Source organism: Pelophylax lessonae (genome assembly GCF_965119305.1).
Source record: "Pelophylax lessonae genome assembly, chromosome: 7".
NCBI classification, from domain to species: Eukaryota; Metazoa; Chordata; class Amphibia; order Anura; family Ranidae; genus Pelophylax; species Pelophylax lessonae.
Genome location: NC_138774.1, coordinates 294,517,178 through 294,533,626, shown reverse-complemented (window position 1 = coordinate 294,533,626; position 16,449 = coordinate 294,517,178). Strand labels below are relative to the sequence as shown.

Genomic DNA, 16,449 nt, shown 5'->3' with positions numbered 1-16,449 from the left:
TCATCTGGGATTGGTGGCTCGGGTACTGTCTCTTCAGACAGTGAGGAGGATGTTTCGGCATCAGCCATAGCCCGAGAGGAAGCGTTGGTAAACTCACTCATTGTATCTGTTCAAGAAACCTTAAGATTACAGGGTATTCCGTCGGAAATAGCTGAAACTGAAATCCCCTTTGGGACTAAAAAACGCATCAAAGTGGCGAAGGTTTTTCCATTGCCCAAATGTTTTGGCAATCCAATCAAAGAAGAATGGAGTCTGCCAAAACGCACTTCTGCTATTTCTAAACGCATTAACAGGCGTTATCCGTTTGAGGAAACCCTCATTAAGAAATGGACAGAACCACCTGTGGTGGATTCACCAATTGCTAGATTGAATAAAGCCACGGTTATTCCTTTAGAAGACGCTGCGTCTTTTAAAGATCTGGTGGATCGCAAGATAGAAGCTATGTCTCGCACCATGTTTTCCTTGATTGGATCAGCTTTCAGACCAATAATTGCTATTGGGCTGGTTTCGCAGACTGTAACTGAATGGACCAAGTGGTTACGCCGGGACTTAGAAGAGGTCCCTCAGGCGGTATCAGATTTGTTGGAACAGATGATACAAGGGTTACAGTTTGTGTGTGATGCGGCGTTAGACGCCACTCCACTATTGGCGCGAGCATCAGTTTCAGCAGTGGTTCTCAGGCGTACACTGTGGCTAAAAGGTTGGTTAGCCGACCAAGGTTCCAAAAAAGCATTGGCTAATATCCCCTTTTCAGGAGAGCGTTTATTTGGAGCCAACTTAGATGAGATCATTAAGGATCTCACGGGAGGAAAGAGCCCCTTTTTACCGCAAAATGCTAAGGGTAAAGGACCTCGTCAAAGACGAGGGCCTTCTTTCTCTGCTCACAAAAATTTTTTTCGCACCGCGGGTGAAAAAATTAAGTCCTCCAAAGCTCCTTCAGGAGGCTTCAGGGGACGTTGGTCGGGCAAGCAAAGGCCCGCCCCCTCCAGACCTGAAGATAAGTCTACCAAAGCCTGAAGGTGCGCCCCCACCCATAACTGGGGTGGGGGGACGTCTTCGCCGGTTCCCGGATCCATGGCTTTCCAGAATCCCAGACAAGTGGGTTTGCGAAATCATAAGGTCAGGGTACAAGATCGAGTTTCGATCTCTCCCACCGGCGCGATTCTTCCCTTCCAATATCCGACTATCCCCGGATCGTTTAGAAGATCTGCGGAGAGCAGTCACGGATTTACTACAACAAGGAGTGGTAGTCCACGTTCCTTGGACAGAACGCTTCCAGGGGTTTTATTCAAACCTATTTACAATACCCAGGAAAGAGGGCAAAGTGCGTCCAATTCTGGACTTAAGGGCACTCAATTCCTTTTTCAACATAAGAAAATTCAAGATGGAATCCATTTGCACAGTAGCAGCCTTCCTGCATTCAGGGGATGTCCTAGCGTCCATAGACATCAAGGACGCATATCTTCACATTCCCATTTTCGCAGGACATCAGCGGTTTCTACGTTTTTCCGTAGAAGAGAACCACTATCCGTTTGTGGCGTTACCTTTCGGTCTTGCCACGGCTCCTCGGGTCTTCACGAAGGTGTTGGCCCCAATGTTGGCACTACTGCGCCAAAGAGGCATATCGATTCTAGGTTACCTAGACGATCTCCTGCTTCATGCAGAGTCTCCACAGACCCTGCTACAAAACATAGAAATTACTATAATTTCTTTACAGGAATTCGGGTGGCTGGTGAACCAGCAAAAGTCTTTTCTGGTTCCCACCCAGAGGCTCGAATATCTGGGTCTAATTCTAGACACAGTCAGGACAAGAGTTTTTTCCTTCCGGTAGGGAAACTCCGGAAGATTCAATCAGCAGTCCAGTTGTTACTATCCAACAGCTGGTCTTCCCTTCGGACTTGCATGAGGGTTCTGGGGTTGATGGTGGCTTCCTTCGAAGCAGTCCCATTTGCCCAGTCCCATACCCGAATTCTTCAGCAAGAGATTCTTCTCAGATGGAATCGGAATCCGGAATCCCTGGACAATCAGATCCAATTGAGCAAACAGACCAGAGAGTCTCTGGTCTGGTGGCTTCGGTCTCCGATGCTCAGCCAGGGAAAGTCATTTCTGCCAATATATTGGACGATAGTGACCACGGATGCCAGCCTATCCGGATGGGGAGGAATTCTCGGTCAGTTATCCGTTCAGGGACTTTGGTCCCCGGAAGAATCCAGGTTACCGATAAATGTATTGGAACTGAGAGCGATCAGACTTTGTCTGATTCACTGGACCGAGCAGCTCCAGGGCAGCCCGGTTCGGATCCAGTCGGACAACGCCACGGCTGTGGCTTATGTCAATCACCAGGGGGGCACCAAGAGTGTCCAAGCGGCCAAAGAAGTGGCTTGCATTCTTCGCTGGGCGGAACGGTTTGTTCCAGCTATCTCTGCGGTGTTCATTCCGGGGGTGGAAAATTGGCAGGCAGATTATCTCAGCCGTCAGACTCTGGATCAGGAGGAATGGTCCCTCCATCCAGAAGTTTTCCACCAGTTGTGCCTACGTTGGGGCACCCCGGATGTGGATCTGTTGGCATCACGATTCAACAGGAAAGTACAGAGATTCGTGGCTCGCTCCCGCGATCCTCTAGCAGAGACCGCAGACGCACTGGTCGCCCCGTGGGGGCAATACCAGCTAATGTATGCCTTCCCTCCTCTCGGGTTACTGCCAAGACTTCTTCGCAGGATAGAGGAGGAAGGAATCCCAGTAATCCTGGTAGCTCCGGATTGGCCTCGCCGAGCTTGGTACGCCGACTTGGTCAGACTGGTGGCGGACGTCCCGTGGAGACTTCCTCTCAGGGAGGATCTACTGTCTCAGGGACCGATCTTCCATCCTGCTTTACGATCGCTGGCTTTAACGGCCTGGCTATTGAGACCCAGGTGCTGAAGGACAAGGGATTGTCAGCTTCAGTTATTCCTACTCTAGTTAAAGCAAGGCAAGCGACTTCCAGAAAGATTTATCATCGCACATGGAAGTCCTACATTGCATGGTGTGAACCTCTGGGGTTCCACCCACGTTCTTATTCGGTTAGTCGAATATTAGCTTTTCTGCAACAAGGGGTTGAGCAGAAACTGGCCTTGAGCACTATCAAGGGTCAGGTCTCAGCGTTAGCAATCTTCTTTCAGAAGCCTTTGGCTACTCATTCCTTGGTGCGGAATTTCATCCAGGGGGTGCGACATCTGGCTCCGCCAGTGCGTGCGCCGTTACCACCCTAGGATCTTAATCTAGTATTGTCGGTTCTTCAGAAACCTCCCTTTGAAGATATTAGGGAGATTCCTCTACCTACGTTGTCCCAGAAGGTGGCCTTCTTGGTGGCTATCACTTCTGCGCGCAGGGTGTCAGAACTGGCCGCATTATCTTGTCGTTCCCCATATCTGGTGGTTCATAGAGATAAGGTGGTTCTTCGTCCGAATCCATCCTTCCTACCAAAAGTGGTTTCAGAATTTCATCTGAATGAAGAAATTGTATTACATTCCCTGTGTCCTAAGCCCAGTCATCCTCGGGAGTTTGCTTTACACTCCTTGGATGTGGTCCGGGCGATCAGGGTATACTTGAAAACGACAGACTCATTTCGCAAGACGGATTCACTTTTTGTGATCCCGGATGGACCCAAAAAGGGGTTGCCTGCATCTGCCGCGACTATTTCCAAATGGATCAGACAGACGGTGGTACAGGCTTATTCTATTAAGGGTCGGGAGCCCCCGTTCCCTGTTAAGGCGCACTCCACTCGGGCACTTAGTGCGTCATGGGCCTTTCGCCATCAGGCGTCAGTGGTCCAGGTGTGCAAGGCGGCTACCTGGTCGTCGGTGCATACCTTTACAAAACATTATAAAGTTGATGTAATGGCATCGTCTGATGCCTCGTTTGGCCGCAAGGTTTTGCAGGCCGCCATTTGAGGAGACCAGTGGTCTACCTCGAGGGTTTTTTTCCGTTGGAAATTTTTATTTGAGTCTCATTCTTTGTTTATAATGAGCCTTTAAAACTTCTAGTTGGCACCGGTTGGGCCTTCTAGATTGGATTTTGATTTCTGTCAATCCCACCCCTCATTTGTGGCACTGCTTCTGGATGTCCCAGTTCTTGTGAATCAAGAAGACTACGTCTGTCAATGAGCGACAGAGAAAATCTGATTTTTGTAAGATCTTACCGTAAAATCCTTTTCTCTTAGCTCATTGACAGACGTAGTACCCGCCCCTCTATCATTGAGTTGGGTTGGGTTAAATTCTCTGTTGCTGCTTTGTGACAGAACTGATTCCCTGTAGCAGAGAGAGGGAGGATATACCCTCTGGGACTGCCCCTAGGGTGGAGCCAGAACGTTTTTTCTTTCTGCCTAGTCCTACTCCTGCGGAGACAACATAACCCAGTTCTTGTGAATCAAGAAGACTACGTCTGTCAATGAGCTAAGAGAAAAGGATTTTACGGTAAGATCTTACAAAAATCCGATTTTTCCCAGTCTGCTGCTTCAGTGTTTGTAGATCTTTGTGTCAGATGTTACTATGGGATACTGAACAATAACTACAAGCATTCCATAAGTGTCACAGGCTTTTATGGACAGTGACATGAAAGTTATGCAAGGTTCAATATTTGCAGTGGTGACCCTTCTTTTTCAAGACCTCTGCAATTCCCCCCGTCATGGTGTCACTCAACTTCTGGGCCACATCCGGACCGATGGCCGCCACCCATTCTTCCATAATCAAGTTCTCAATAGGATTAAGGTCTGAGGAGTTTCCTGGTCATGGACCCAAAATTTTCATGTTTTGTTCCTCAAGCCACTTAGTTGTGACTTTCGCCTTTTAGCAAGGAGCTCCATCATGCTGGAAAAGGCATTGTTTCTCACCAAACTATTCTTGGATGCAGGGCAGCCATGGGGGGGCAGCCCAAGCCCATGCCCATGCCCATGCCCATACACATGTGTATGAGCAGCCCATACACATGTAGGGGGCCTGTGCTTTCCGAGGGGCCCAGCCGCCCAGGCCCCAACCAGTGAGACCGAGTTGTTGCTGCTGTAGTAACTAGCAATTTGTAAAGCATGGCGGTTGCAGAGTAAGCCAATGCAGCCGAAGGGATGTCCTCCACTTATAGTGTTCTCTCTGCTGCATTAACCACTTCTGGACCGGAAGGTTTTACCCTCTTAACCACTTCTGGACCGGAAGGTTTTACCCCCTTAACCACTTCTGGACCGGAAGGTTTTTTACCCCCTTAACCACTTCTTGACGGGAAGGTTTTACCCCCTTAACCACTTCTGGACCGGGTCTATTTCTGACACTTGTTGTTTACAAGTTAAAATCAGTATTTTTTGCTAGAAAATTACTTAGAACCCCCCTGGCTATAGTACCTCCTGGCAGTGTAGGTGGCGCCGCGTCTCTCTCTCTCACTTGGAGGAAGATCATTGGTAGGTACTGCTGTGAGTGCATGTAGGGTAGAGGTGGCGGAACGGAGTTCCACCATGTTCCAGCTGAAAATAAGCCCTGGGTGCGAGGGCCACACCAAATAGCTTGGCGGGCCGCATTCGGCCCGCGGGCCTTGTGTTTGACACCTCTGCGATAGAGGAAGCTACTCTACCAACTTGAAATTTGAACAACCTATGCAAATGAATAGAAAAGTTCTGCACACTTTACATTTACTTTCGGTACATCTCTCGTAATTTTTTTAGCAGGCTTTTATTTTCCTGTAAAAAAATGTTGTCTTTTTCATTTTCCAGAGGAGGAAGTGACAGTGGGGAAGTTTTACGCCACCTTCCTTATTCAGGATTACTTCCGTAAATTCCGACGGAGGAAGGAGAAGGGTCTTCTAGGAACGGAGAACCTGCCTAACAATTCCACCACACTGCAGGTCCATAGCTTGTCTGCCTAAAATGAACGTTAGCCTATCCTAACCCACCCTAAAGGCCTATCCTTGTGTCATGACCTGTAGTTTGATTGACTCAACTTACCTATTGTCCTTGTCTACTACCCTCAAGGCCGGGCTGAGGAGTCTGCAGGACCTGGGGTCTGAGATCCGCAGAGCCCTATCATGTGAGCTCGAGGAGGATGATGTCTCTGAGTTCCGGGGGATGGCACGCCAAGTGAGTAATATGTTGTACAGTCGAGTAAACAGCGAATTTGCTGACCCCGAAGGTCAATTTTTATATCACTCAACTGCGTATTTTAGGCTGCAGAGGAAACGACCCTATGTGAGAGTGCACCAGGCCTGACCAAAGGACGTCTCTCTTCATCCGTGTTGTCCCTTACGAATTCCATCGGAGGGCGTGATGAGCAGCCTCCAGCTCCTCGTAGATCATCCTTGGTCAACCGATCCGGTGGTGGCTCAAAGGACAGCCTCCTGACACCTCCAGCACCGGCCAGTGCCACCAGCGGGAAGAAAAGGCAGCTCAACACACGCAGGTATTCGGGGGGGTTTTTCTTTAATATATTATACAAGATATTGCTTTATAGCAGGGGTAGGCAACCTTTTAGAGATTGAGATCTACCCAGTGCTTTAAGTGGCCCAAAAGAGGTGCCGGTACTCTATTATAGCCTATAAATTTAGTTGCCCCAACCACACATCAGGGTCCCCACAGAGCACCCCCCCCCCCCCCTGCGCTGGGCTGGGACTCCGGAGCAGGGGGACTTACTAGTGGTGACTGGTCTGGCTCTGGAGTGGTAAATATTCTTGGGGGGGGGGCAATTGAGGGCGCAGATGTCCAAAATGAGCGTGCTGGTACGCTAAGGCGCACGGTGAGGTGGCGGTATACTCAAGAGCCATATTTGGAAGTGGCGGTACTGAGTACCAGTGCATACCGGACCACTTAAAGCACTGGATCTACCTGGACAACATGGAGGAAAGCAAAGATTTGTGCTAGAAGGGTGTTTTTTTTTTTTGGGGGGGGGGGGGTGGAGGGGATTTGTGTTAGTAGGAATGATTGGGGGTGCTTTGCTAGAAGGGGGGGGGGGGATATTTTTACTAAGAGGGAGATTTGGAGTAGAGGGGAAATTTGAGGAGTGGAGGATTTGTGCTTGGAGGGGTGATTTTTTTTGGTGCGGGGGGGGGGGGGTGCATTTGTACTTGGGGGGGATAGGGGGATTGAGGGGGCAGAGATTTAAGCTGGGAGGCAGATTTTTGTACCAGGAGGAGGGGGAGAATTTATGTTTAGAGGGTACATTAGTGCCCGGTTTTTCTTTTTTTTTTTTTGGGGGGGGGCATTTGTACTTGGGGGGGGATTGAGGGGGCAGAGATTTAAGCTGGGAGGGGGATTTAAGCAGGGGGGGTGGATTTGTACCAGGAGGAGCTAGAATTTATGCTTAGAGGGTAGATTTGTGCCCGATTTTTTTTTTTTTGGGGGGGGGGGTTTGCTGCCACATAATGCTCATTTATCTCGTGTGTGTGAGGGGGGGGGGTTGCAGTTTGCCCTGAGCTTTAGGGGACTTTGTCACGGCACTGGCTGAAGGTGTCCACCATATTCTTTCTGCTGTGAGATACCAGCATCTACCAGAAAATGATTTCAATCGTGGGTGCGGCCACATAGGTTAGCACAGATCGCACGTAGATGAACCTCGGCTATTCATAGAGCGTAGTGTGACCTCATTATTCATGCTTCCTAATGAACGTGTGTGTGTGTGTATTATTCCCAGGAGGAGCTCAGATGGAACGTTCGTCCCCCCCACTGTACATGAACAGGAGGAGACCGCCACAGACGACGAGCAAAGGTCCAAGACCTCCTCACCTGTATACAGCCCCAGCAAGGAGAAGGACAAGTATGTGACCTTACCAATGAGACAAAGCAATATGTCTGTATTAACCGGAAGATTTACCCCCCCCCCCCCCCCCATGACCAGGCCATTTATTGCGATTCGGCACTGCGTTACTTTAACTGACAATTGCACGGTCGTGTGACGCTGTACCCAAATACAATTTGTCATTTTTTTCCCCCACAAAAATAACTTTTTTTTTTGGTGGTATTTGATCACCTCTGCGGTTTTTATTTTTTGCGCTATAAACCAAAAAAAAGCGATCTGTTTTAATTTCCACTACAAAACATATCCAAGAAAAAATTAAATTTTTTCATAAATTTAGGCCAATATGTATTCTGCTACATATTTGTGGAAAAACAAAATCCCAATTAGTGTATATCGATCGGATTACACGAATGTTCTAGCGTCTACAAAGTATGGTATATATACTGGCGACACCGCGCTTCTCTAACTACTTCTGGACCGAGCCCATTTCTGACACATGTTGTTTACAAGTTAAAATCTGTATTTTTTTTGATAGAAAATTACTTATATATTTTTTTATTATATATTATATAATTATATAATATTATATTACTTATATTTTTTTATTACATAATTATATAATTATATATATATATATTACTTATATTTTTTTTTTTTAGCAAAAGACTCTGGAGAATAAAATGGCGGTCATTTTTTTTTTTGGCAAAAACTAAATTTTTGCTTTAAAAAAGCTAAACAGTAAAGTTAGCCCATTTTTTTTTTTTTATATATTGGGAAAGATGATGTCACGCTGAGTAAATAAATACCTAAGATGTTACGGTTTAACCACTTGCCGACTAGTCGCGTTGACTGCACTGCGGCAAAGTGGCTCGTTATCGTCTGGCGACGTCACCAGAGATTCCCCTCTCTCGGCGGCGCGCGCGCGCCGCCGGGGGCTCGCTCCCGCTGTATTCAGTCACAGCGGGAGTCGGGCCAGGGGAGGAGCGGCGGTGATCCCCGCTGCTCTTCCCCGTTCGTCGGGGATCGAGTGTGGAGATCCGCCTGATTGTGTAAACAAAGCGGGCGGATCTCCTAAGTGGCAGGCAGTGACAGATTGCAGGGTTCAGCATAGCTGAACCTGCGATCTGTCCCTGTGTCACTCAGTCCCCTCCCCCCACACACATTAGTAAGCACCAGGCATACATTAACCCCTCCCTCTCCAATAAAATTAACCCCTTTCCTGCCAGTGTCATTTTTACCGTAACAGTGCATATTTATAGCACTGATTACTGCAGTAATGTCACTGGTACCCCCAAAAGTGTCAAAAATGTCAGTCAAGGGTCCGATCTGTCCGCCGCAATGTCGCAGTCCCACAAAAAAAATCGCAGATCGCCGCCATTACTAGTTAAAAAAAAAAAAAAAAAAAAAACGACAGAAATATTTCCCTTAGTTAGTAAACGCAATGACATTTGCGCAAACCAATCAAAATACGCTTATTGTGATTTTTTTTTTTTACCAAAAATATGTAGCAGAAAACAAATTGGCCAAAAATGATAAAAAATTTAGATTTTTACATTTTTTTGGGGGGGGAATTTCATATAAAAAAATGTGAAAAATATTGTTATTTTTTCAAAATTGTCGTTCTTTTTTTGTTTATAGCGCAAAAAGTAAAAATTGCAGAGGTGATCAAATACCACCAAAAGAAAGCTCTGTGGGGAAAAAAAGTACATAAATTTAATTTGGGAACAGTGTTGCATGACCGCGCAATTGTCAGTTAAAGTAACGCAGTGCTGAATCGCAAAATAGGGCCTGGTCAGGAATGGGGTAAAACCTTCCGGTCATAAAGCAGTTAAAAATACGCTCATTGAGAATTTTTTTGTAGCTAAATACATTTCGGCCTAAATATATGACAAAAATTTAATATATTGGATATTTTTTAACTGTCAAATTAGAAAAATATTGTTATTTTTTCAAAATTGGCGCCTTTTTTAATTAATATCGCAAAAAATGAAAATCGCACAGGTGATCAAATACCACCAAAAGAAAGTTCCGTTTGCGGGGAAAAAAAGGACGTAAATTTCATTTGGGTACAGCGTTGCACGACCGCGCAATTGTCAGTTAAAGTCGCACAGTGCCGAATCGCAAAAAGTGGCCTGGACGTAAGGCAGGAAAATCCTCCGGTGGTAAAGTGGTTAAAATTGCGCACACTCGTGGAATGGCGACAAACTACGGTACATAAAAATCTCCATAGGTGACAATTTAAAAAAATCTATAACGGTTACCAGTTTAGATTTACAGAGGGGGGGTCTTTATTTTAAATCATTGCTCTGGCGATACCTCACATGTGTGGTTTGAACAGCGCTTTCATTTGCGGGCACGACTTACATATGCGTTTTCTTTCATGCGCAAGCTCGCGGCGACGGGGACGCTTTAAACATTTTTTTAACGGTTACCAGTTTAGAGTTACAGAGTAGCTCTTTTTTAGAATTATTTCTCTCGCTCTGGCGATTGCGGTGATACCTCACATGTGTGGTTTGAACAGCGTTTTCATTGGCAGCATGACTTCTGTTTTACGTTTTCTTTCGTGCGCGAGCTCACGGCGACGGGGGGGGGGGGCGTTTAAATTTTTTTTTTTTCCTATTTATTTTATTTAATTTTTTAATTTTAGCACTGGTCTTTTTTTAGCACGGGGCAATGGCGACCCCTGTAGGTACGCCCCTGTTGTGAATCACATTAATTTAGCAGGGTGTGTTTTTATAATATAAGTGGGTGCACTGAAGGACTCAGTGGGATGGCCAGTGGACGGATTCGGTGGGACGGCCAGAGGGTGGGGCCCTGTGAAATGCTGGTGGTCAGGCCCGGAGGGGCCCAGGCCTAAAGCTGTGTAAGGGGCCCCAAAATTTCTGATGGCTGCCCTGCCTGGAAATAAATGGTGGATAATATAAGTGGGTGCACTGAAGGACTCAGTGGGATGGCCAGTGGACAGATTCAGTGGGACGACCACAGAGGGCGGGGCCCTGCAGGATGTTGGTGGTCAGGCCCGGAGGGGCCCAGGCCTAAAGCTGTGTAAGGGGCCCCAAAATTTCTGATGGCTGCCCTGCCTGGAAATAAATGGTGGATAATAGCTGTGTACAAAGACTCTCCCGCACTCTGTTTATTATCTCTATCCCTTGCAGAATTCAACGTACAGATGACATTATGAAGCGTCCCGTGTCTCCTGAAGACAGGAATAAAGTCCATCCACCACCTACTCCACCTCCTGCTGCTCCTCAGGCTAATGGCACCCTGGAGGGCAGAACAGCCGCTCCTCGCAGGAGGCTACTACCGCCTACACCAGGTAAAGAGAATCCATGTCTGTACATTATACCCAGAAAGGGAAATTGTCGTGGCGCATTGCGGTTGATTCAACCACTTCCCACCCAAGGACGTACCCGTATGTCCTTGGGTTTCAGTGGTTATACTGGGATGGTGGGTGCACCTACAGGCATCATCCCAGTACCATTCTTTTCAGTCTGCCATTCTGTAGAAGGCATAAGTGATCTGAGCAGGGCCTGGTGCAAGGTTTTATGCCGCCCCCTGGAACATATTTGTTTTCCTGGCACTGCAGGACCCTGTAGTGCCCCTCGTATCTCCTACACCCCCCCCCCACCCCAAGTTGCTGAAGGGGTTAAAACCCCTTCAGTGACTTACCTCGGCGCTGGGTCTCCTTTGCCATGCAAGCGCATTAGGTCTCCCCCACCGGCCCTACAGAAAAGCTTGATTCACACAGGCGCAGTAGGAAATCGGCTGTGAAGCTGCAAGGTTTCCCTTAGCCAAGATGGCGGCGCCAGCCCCCGGGGGGGCGATTCAAGAATTGGCTCGGGTGAGGACAACGCTGTATGCCTGGACAGGTAAGTGCCCTAATAGAAGAAGTCAGCAGCTACAGTATTTGGAAGGGGGGGGGGGCAGAACTCCCTTTTAAACTCTAAATAACCAGCAAATATTGCTAAGGCAGGCCATAGACTCGTTAGTTATATAGGTCAAAGTTCGGATCTCAGCTGGTTCAGCAGGGACCGGCCAAGATTTGAACCATGTATGGGTAGGCTGAATGTACCCAAGTTGATCGATTGCTCGGTTTGGGTACTACCAGCCTGTCAGATTGTCAGATATAGTGAATGCAGGACTCTGCATTCACTATATCTGGTCTCCCCAGGACTCTGCATTCACTATATCTGATCTCCCCAGGACTTTGCATTCACTATATCTGGTCTCCCCAGGACTCTGCGTTCACTATATCTGGTCTTCCCAGGACTCTGCATTCACTATATCTGATCTCCCCAGGACTTTGCATTCACTATATCTGGTCTCCCCAGGACTCTGCATTCACTAAATCTGGTCTCCCCAGGACTCTGCATTCACTATATCTGATCTCCCCAGGACTCTGCATTCACTATATCTGGTCTCCCCAGGACTCTGCATTTACTATATCTAATCTCCCCAGGACTCTGCATTCACTATATCTGATCTCCCCAGGACTCTGCATTCACTATATCTGATCTCCCCAGGACTCTGCATTCACTATATCTGGTCTCCCCAGGACTCTACATTCACTATATCTGATCTCCCCAGGACTCTGCATTCACTATATCTGATCTCCCCAGGACTTTGCATTCACTATATCTGGTCTCCCCAGGACTCTGCATTCACTATATCTGATCTCCCCAGGACTCTGCAGTCACTATATCTGATCTCCCCAGGACTTTGCATTCACTATATCTGGTCTCCCCAGGACTCTGCATTCACTATATCTGATCTCCCCAGGACTTTGCATTCACTATATCTGGTCTCCCCAGGACTCTGCATTCACTATATCTGATCTCCCCAGGACTCTGCATTCACTATATCTAATCTCCCCAGGACTCTGCATTCATTTATATCTGATCTCCCACAGTACACCGAACTTGGAATTATTTTAGTAAATACAAACTGCTAAATACCTTTTCTCATCAGCAATATATAGCAGTCTTGTGATTTGGGGGGGGGGGGGAACCAAGAAACGCAAGATAATAGCAGATTATATTTTAACTGTATAACTACAGCCTGTATAATATTCTTCTCTCTGCAGGAAATAAATCTGCTTTCAGTATTCAGTGCCTGAAGAGACAAGGAAGCTGTGATGATATCCCCATTCCAGGAACATACCATCCAACTGCACCCCCCTGCCGAACCAGAGTAACTATCATTTGTTGCCTTCTGCTAAGTCCTGCATGTTCCATCCCTGAAAACCCATCCCTGGGGTACCCCACCCCCATCAATTACCAGCACTTCCAACCCACTTCCCCTGCTCATCTATTGCCTATTAAAGTATTTATTATGGGCTCTTGTTTACAGAGCTCAGTAGCCCAAGCTGAATTTTACACACACAGTCAGAGCAATAACCTCTCCCCCTCCCTCCTCTTATTCTCTCTGCTGATTGGACAGCTATAGCATTGACTAAAAAAAAATAAACCGCACATCCATTCTTATGATGCACTGTGTGCCGACAACATAAATTCTCCTCTATGTTGCTGCAGAACCTTCTTATACTCCAGGCTGGTGATGAGCTAAGGTCCGGCCCACAGTCATGGGAAGCTGTCACATGATAGCAGGCCGCCAGTCCGTTCAGCTATGGCTGGGGAAAGTCCTGCCCTGCAGCCGCATGTGGCTGATGTTACTATCCAAAGATGGCCACATGGCGAAAGGTGTGCACAGCCTATTGCTTTAGGGCAGGAATATGCAAACTGTGGACCTCCAGATGTTGCAGAACAACAAGTCCTATGAGGCTCAGCAAGACTCTGACAACAACAAGCATGACGTTTTTAAAAAATGGACATGTCAGTAGAGCAGCGGGTGGTGTCAGTAGAGCAGTGTGGATGGTGTCAGTAGAGCAGCGGGTGGTGTCAGTAGAGCAGTGGACGGTGTCAGTAGGGCAGTGCATGGTGTCAGTAGGGCAGTAGACGGTGTCAGTAAAGCGGTGTGGATGTTGTCAGTAGAGCAGTGTGGATGTTGTCAGTAGAGCAGTGTGGATGGTGTCAGTAGAGCAGTGTGGATAGTGTCAGTAGAGCAGTGTGGATGGTGTCAGTAGAGCAGTGTGGATGGTGTCAGTAAAGCAGTGGACGGTGTCAGTAGGGCAGTGCATGGTGTCATTAGGGCAGTGCATGGTGTCAGTAGAGCAGTGGACGGTGTCAGTAGAGCAGTGGACGGTGTCAGTAGGGCAGTGCATGGTGTCAGTAGGGCAGTGCATGGTGTCAGTAGGGCAGTAGACGGTGTCAGTAGAGCAGTGTGGACGGTGTCAGTAGGGCAGTGGACGGTGTCAGTAGGGCAGTGGACGGTGTCAGTAGGGCAGTGGACGGTGTCAGTAGGGCAGTGGACAGTGTCAGTAGGGCAGTGGAGGGTGTCAGTAGGGCAGAGAATGGTGTCAGTAGAGCAGAGGTTGGTGTCAGTAGAGCAGTGTAAGGTGTCAGTGGAGCAGTGGACGTTGTCAGTAGAGCAGTGGACGGTGTCAGTAGGACAGTGGACGGTGTCAGTAGGGCAGTGGATGGTGTCAGTAGAGCAGTAGACGGTGTCACTAGAGCAGTATGGATGGTGTCAGTGGAGCAGTGGATATGTCAGTAGGGCAGAAGTTGATGTCAGAAAGACAGTGGGTGGTGTCAGTCAGTGGGGGAGAGGACAATGCATTTATTTTTTTATTTTTTTTTTTACAATGTTATTTTTAAATAATTTTTTACCGTATTATTTATTATTATTTTTTACTATTTTTTCATGAGCCGCTTTGGAGGGGGGCTTTTGTAAAAAACCCCCGATGTCTCACTTTTGAGACAGAGAAAGGAACTCAGCACAGAGATTCTTCAGTCCGTTTCTCTGCAGCCTCAGCTGCACTGGACAGTGAATGAATGGGAAGTGCTCTGTGCTGGGCGGCTTTCTGTTCATTCACAAATTGAAGCATAATAAACACAGTTTGCTGTGCTTCAGTGATGAATGAGCAGTAAGGGATCAGTACCGATCACTAACTGTGTTCATTCAGACAATGAAGGGGCCGGTAAATGATGTATTTAATGGCCCCTTCCCTGTTCTCCATCATGAAACTTCCCCTGTGTGCCCACAGTAGCAACTGAGAGGAGAGGAGGGTAGCCGGCAAGGTGGACATGGGTGAGTGTTGAGTGTGTCCAGGCAAACCCCATGCGCACGCCTATGCACATTGTCCTATTTAGACAACACAATTGACCAAAAATGACGGTGATGCCATATAGGGTCAATGATGTTACCTAATTATTGGATTGGTGGCTGGCTATCATGTGACACCTTCCCATGACAGTGGACAAAACCTTGGCTCATCACTACCCCAGGCTTTTCCCGGGAAGGATCGTGAGGAGAATATAACCGGTGACCAGCCATAATAAAACATGACAGAGGTTCAGCATTCAAAAACCAAACTCCTAGTCACCTGATCTGATAAAAATGGCCAGACTCTGAGATCTTCATCAAAGGTCTATGGGCACCTCTACATGCAGCAAGAAGACAAAAGGAACTCTGTAACATTTTAATGGCTTGATTTATGTCTTATGTCCTTCATATCCGATCTCTCTGCTGCCTATTACCCCTCTGGCCCTTTTATCTCAAACATCAATGTCACCCGAAGGCCTCCTTCATCTCTGGTGTGCTCTGAGATGAATAGAAGTTGAGTTGTAGCCTACCCCCGGGTGACCTGGAGGCAGGTAAAGGTCCTTTGTTCTTCTGCCGACTGAATGTTTTCTAAAGCCGTGTTATTCTGGATCTGACTCTTCTGAAAAGTATGAACCCTAATGCTAAAAATGAAAAGGGAAATAATATTCAATAACCTACAGAAATCCATCAGTTATCAGAATAACCGTACCTTTAAAATATTTCTCCTTTAATTAATCCCCCCCACTCTGGAGGGCATGCATCCCATGGCTTATTCCTACCTATAGGGGAGGCATAGTCAGGGCTTTTTTTTTCACAGAATAGGTGCAGGTACTCCCCCCGTCTGGGTCACCCCTTGTCTCCGCTCCTTGTCCACCTCCTAGCAGTGTCCCTTTGTTCTACCCCACTACCTTCCACCCAGTGCCGCCCCTTTTAGAGAATACAGAACCAAGTATTATTTTTTGGTACTAAGTAGTTTGTATTGACTTTGCTGATGAAAGGCAGTAAAATAGGTCCTCTGCAGCCAACAACAATAAAGGTCCATAAAGACATGGATGAGCGAATTTGGGGTGGAGGAACTTGACTGGCCTTCACAGAGCCCTGGTGTGCAGTCACAGGAAGGGGCCATCCCCAAACTATTCCCACAAAGTTGGGAGCATAAAATTGTCCAAAATGTCTTGGTATGATGGACAATTTTATGCCACCAACTTTGTGGGAGGAGTTTGGGGATGGCCCCTTCCTGTTCCAACATGACAGCGCCTTTACACGCACATGAACATTAATGGCATCCCCGTCCTAGTCCGTTGGGTTCAATATTGGGTTTTTGGGAACTTTGTGGGAACAGTTTGGCGATGGCCCCTTCCTGTTCCAACATGACTGCGCACCAGTGCACAAAGCAAGGTCCATAAAGACACTTCACTGGAACTAGGGGGCCAAGCCCAACCCCTGAAAAACAACCCCACACCATAATCCCCCCTCCACCAAATGATTTGGACCCGTGCACAAAGCAAAGGTCCATAAAGACATGGATGAGCGAGTTTGGGGT

General features: G+C 47.4%; 1 protein-coding gene across 1 annotated transcript in view; it reads left to right on the top strand.

The window, feature by feature from the left end:
* The window catches only part of CACNA1F (calcium voltage-gated channel subunit alpha1 F), a 223,628-nt gene that overhangs the window by 200,380 nt on the left and 6,799 nt on the right, over positions 1–16,449 (top strand). Inside the window, exons 42-47 of the mRNA XM_082263594.1 lie at positions 5,732–5,862; positions 5,990–6,094; positions 6,181–6,413; positions 7,641–7,763; positions 10,901–11,061; positions 12,829–12,935. Of these exons, the coding sequence (XP_082119720.1) occupies positions 5,732–5,862; positions 5,990–6,094; positions 6,181–6,413; positions 7,641–7,763; positions 10,901–11,061; positions 12,829–12,935 (860 nt within the window). The remainder of the gene's footprint in view (positions 1–5,731; positions 5,863–5,989; positions 6,095–6,180; positions 6,414–7,640; positions 7,764–10,900; positions 11,062–12,828; positions 12,936–16,449) is intronic.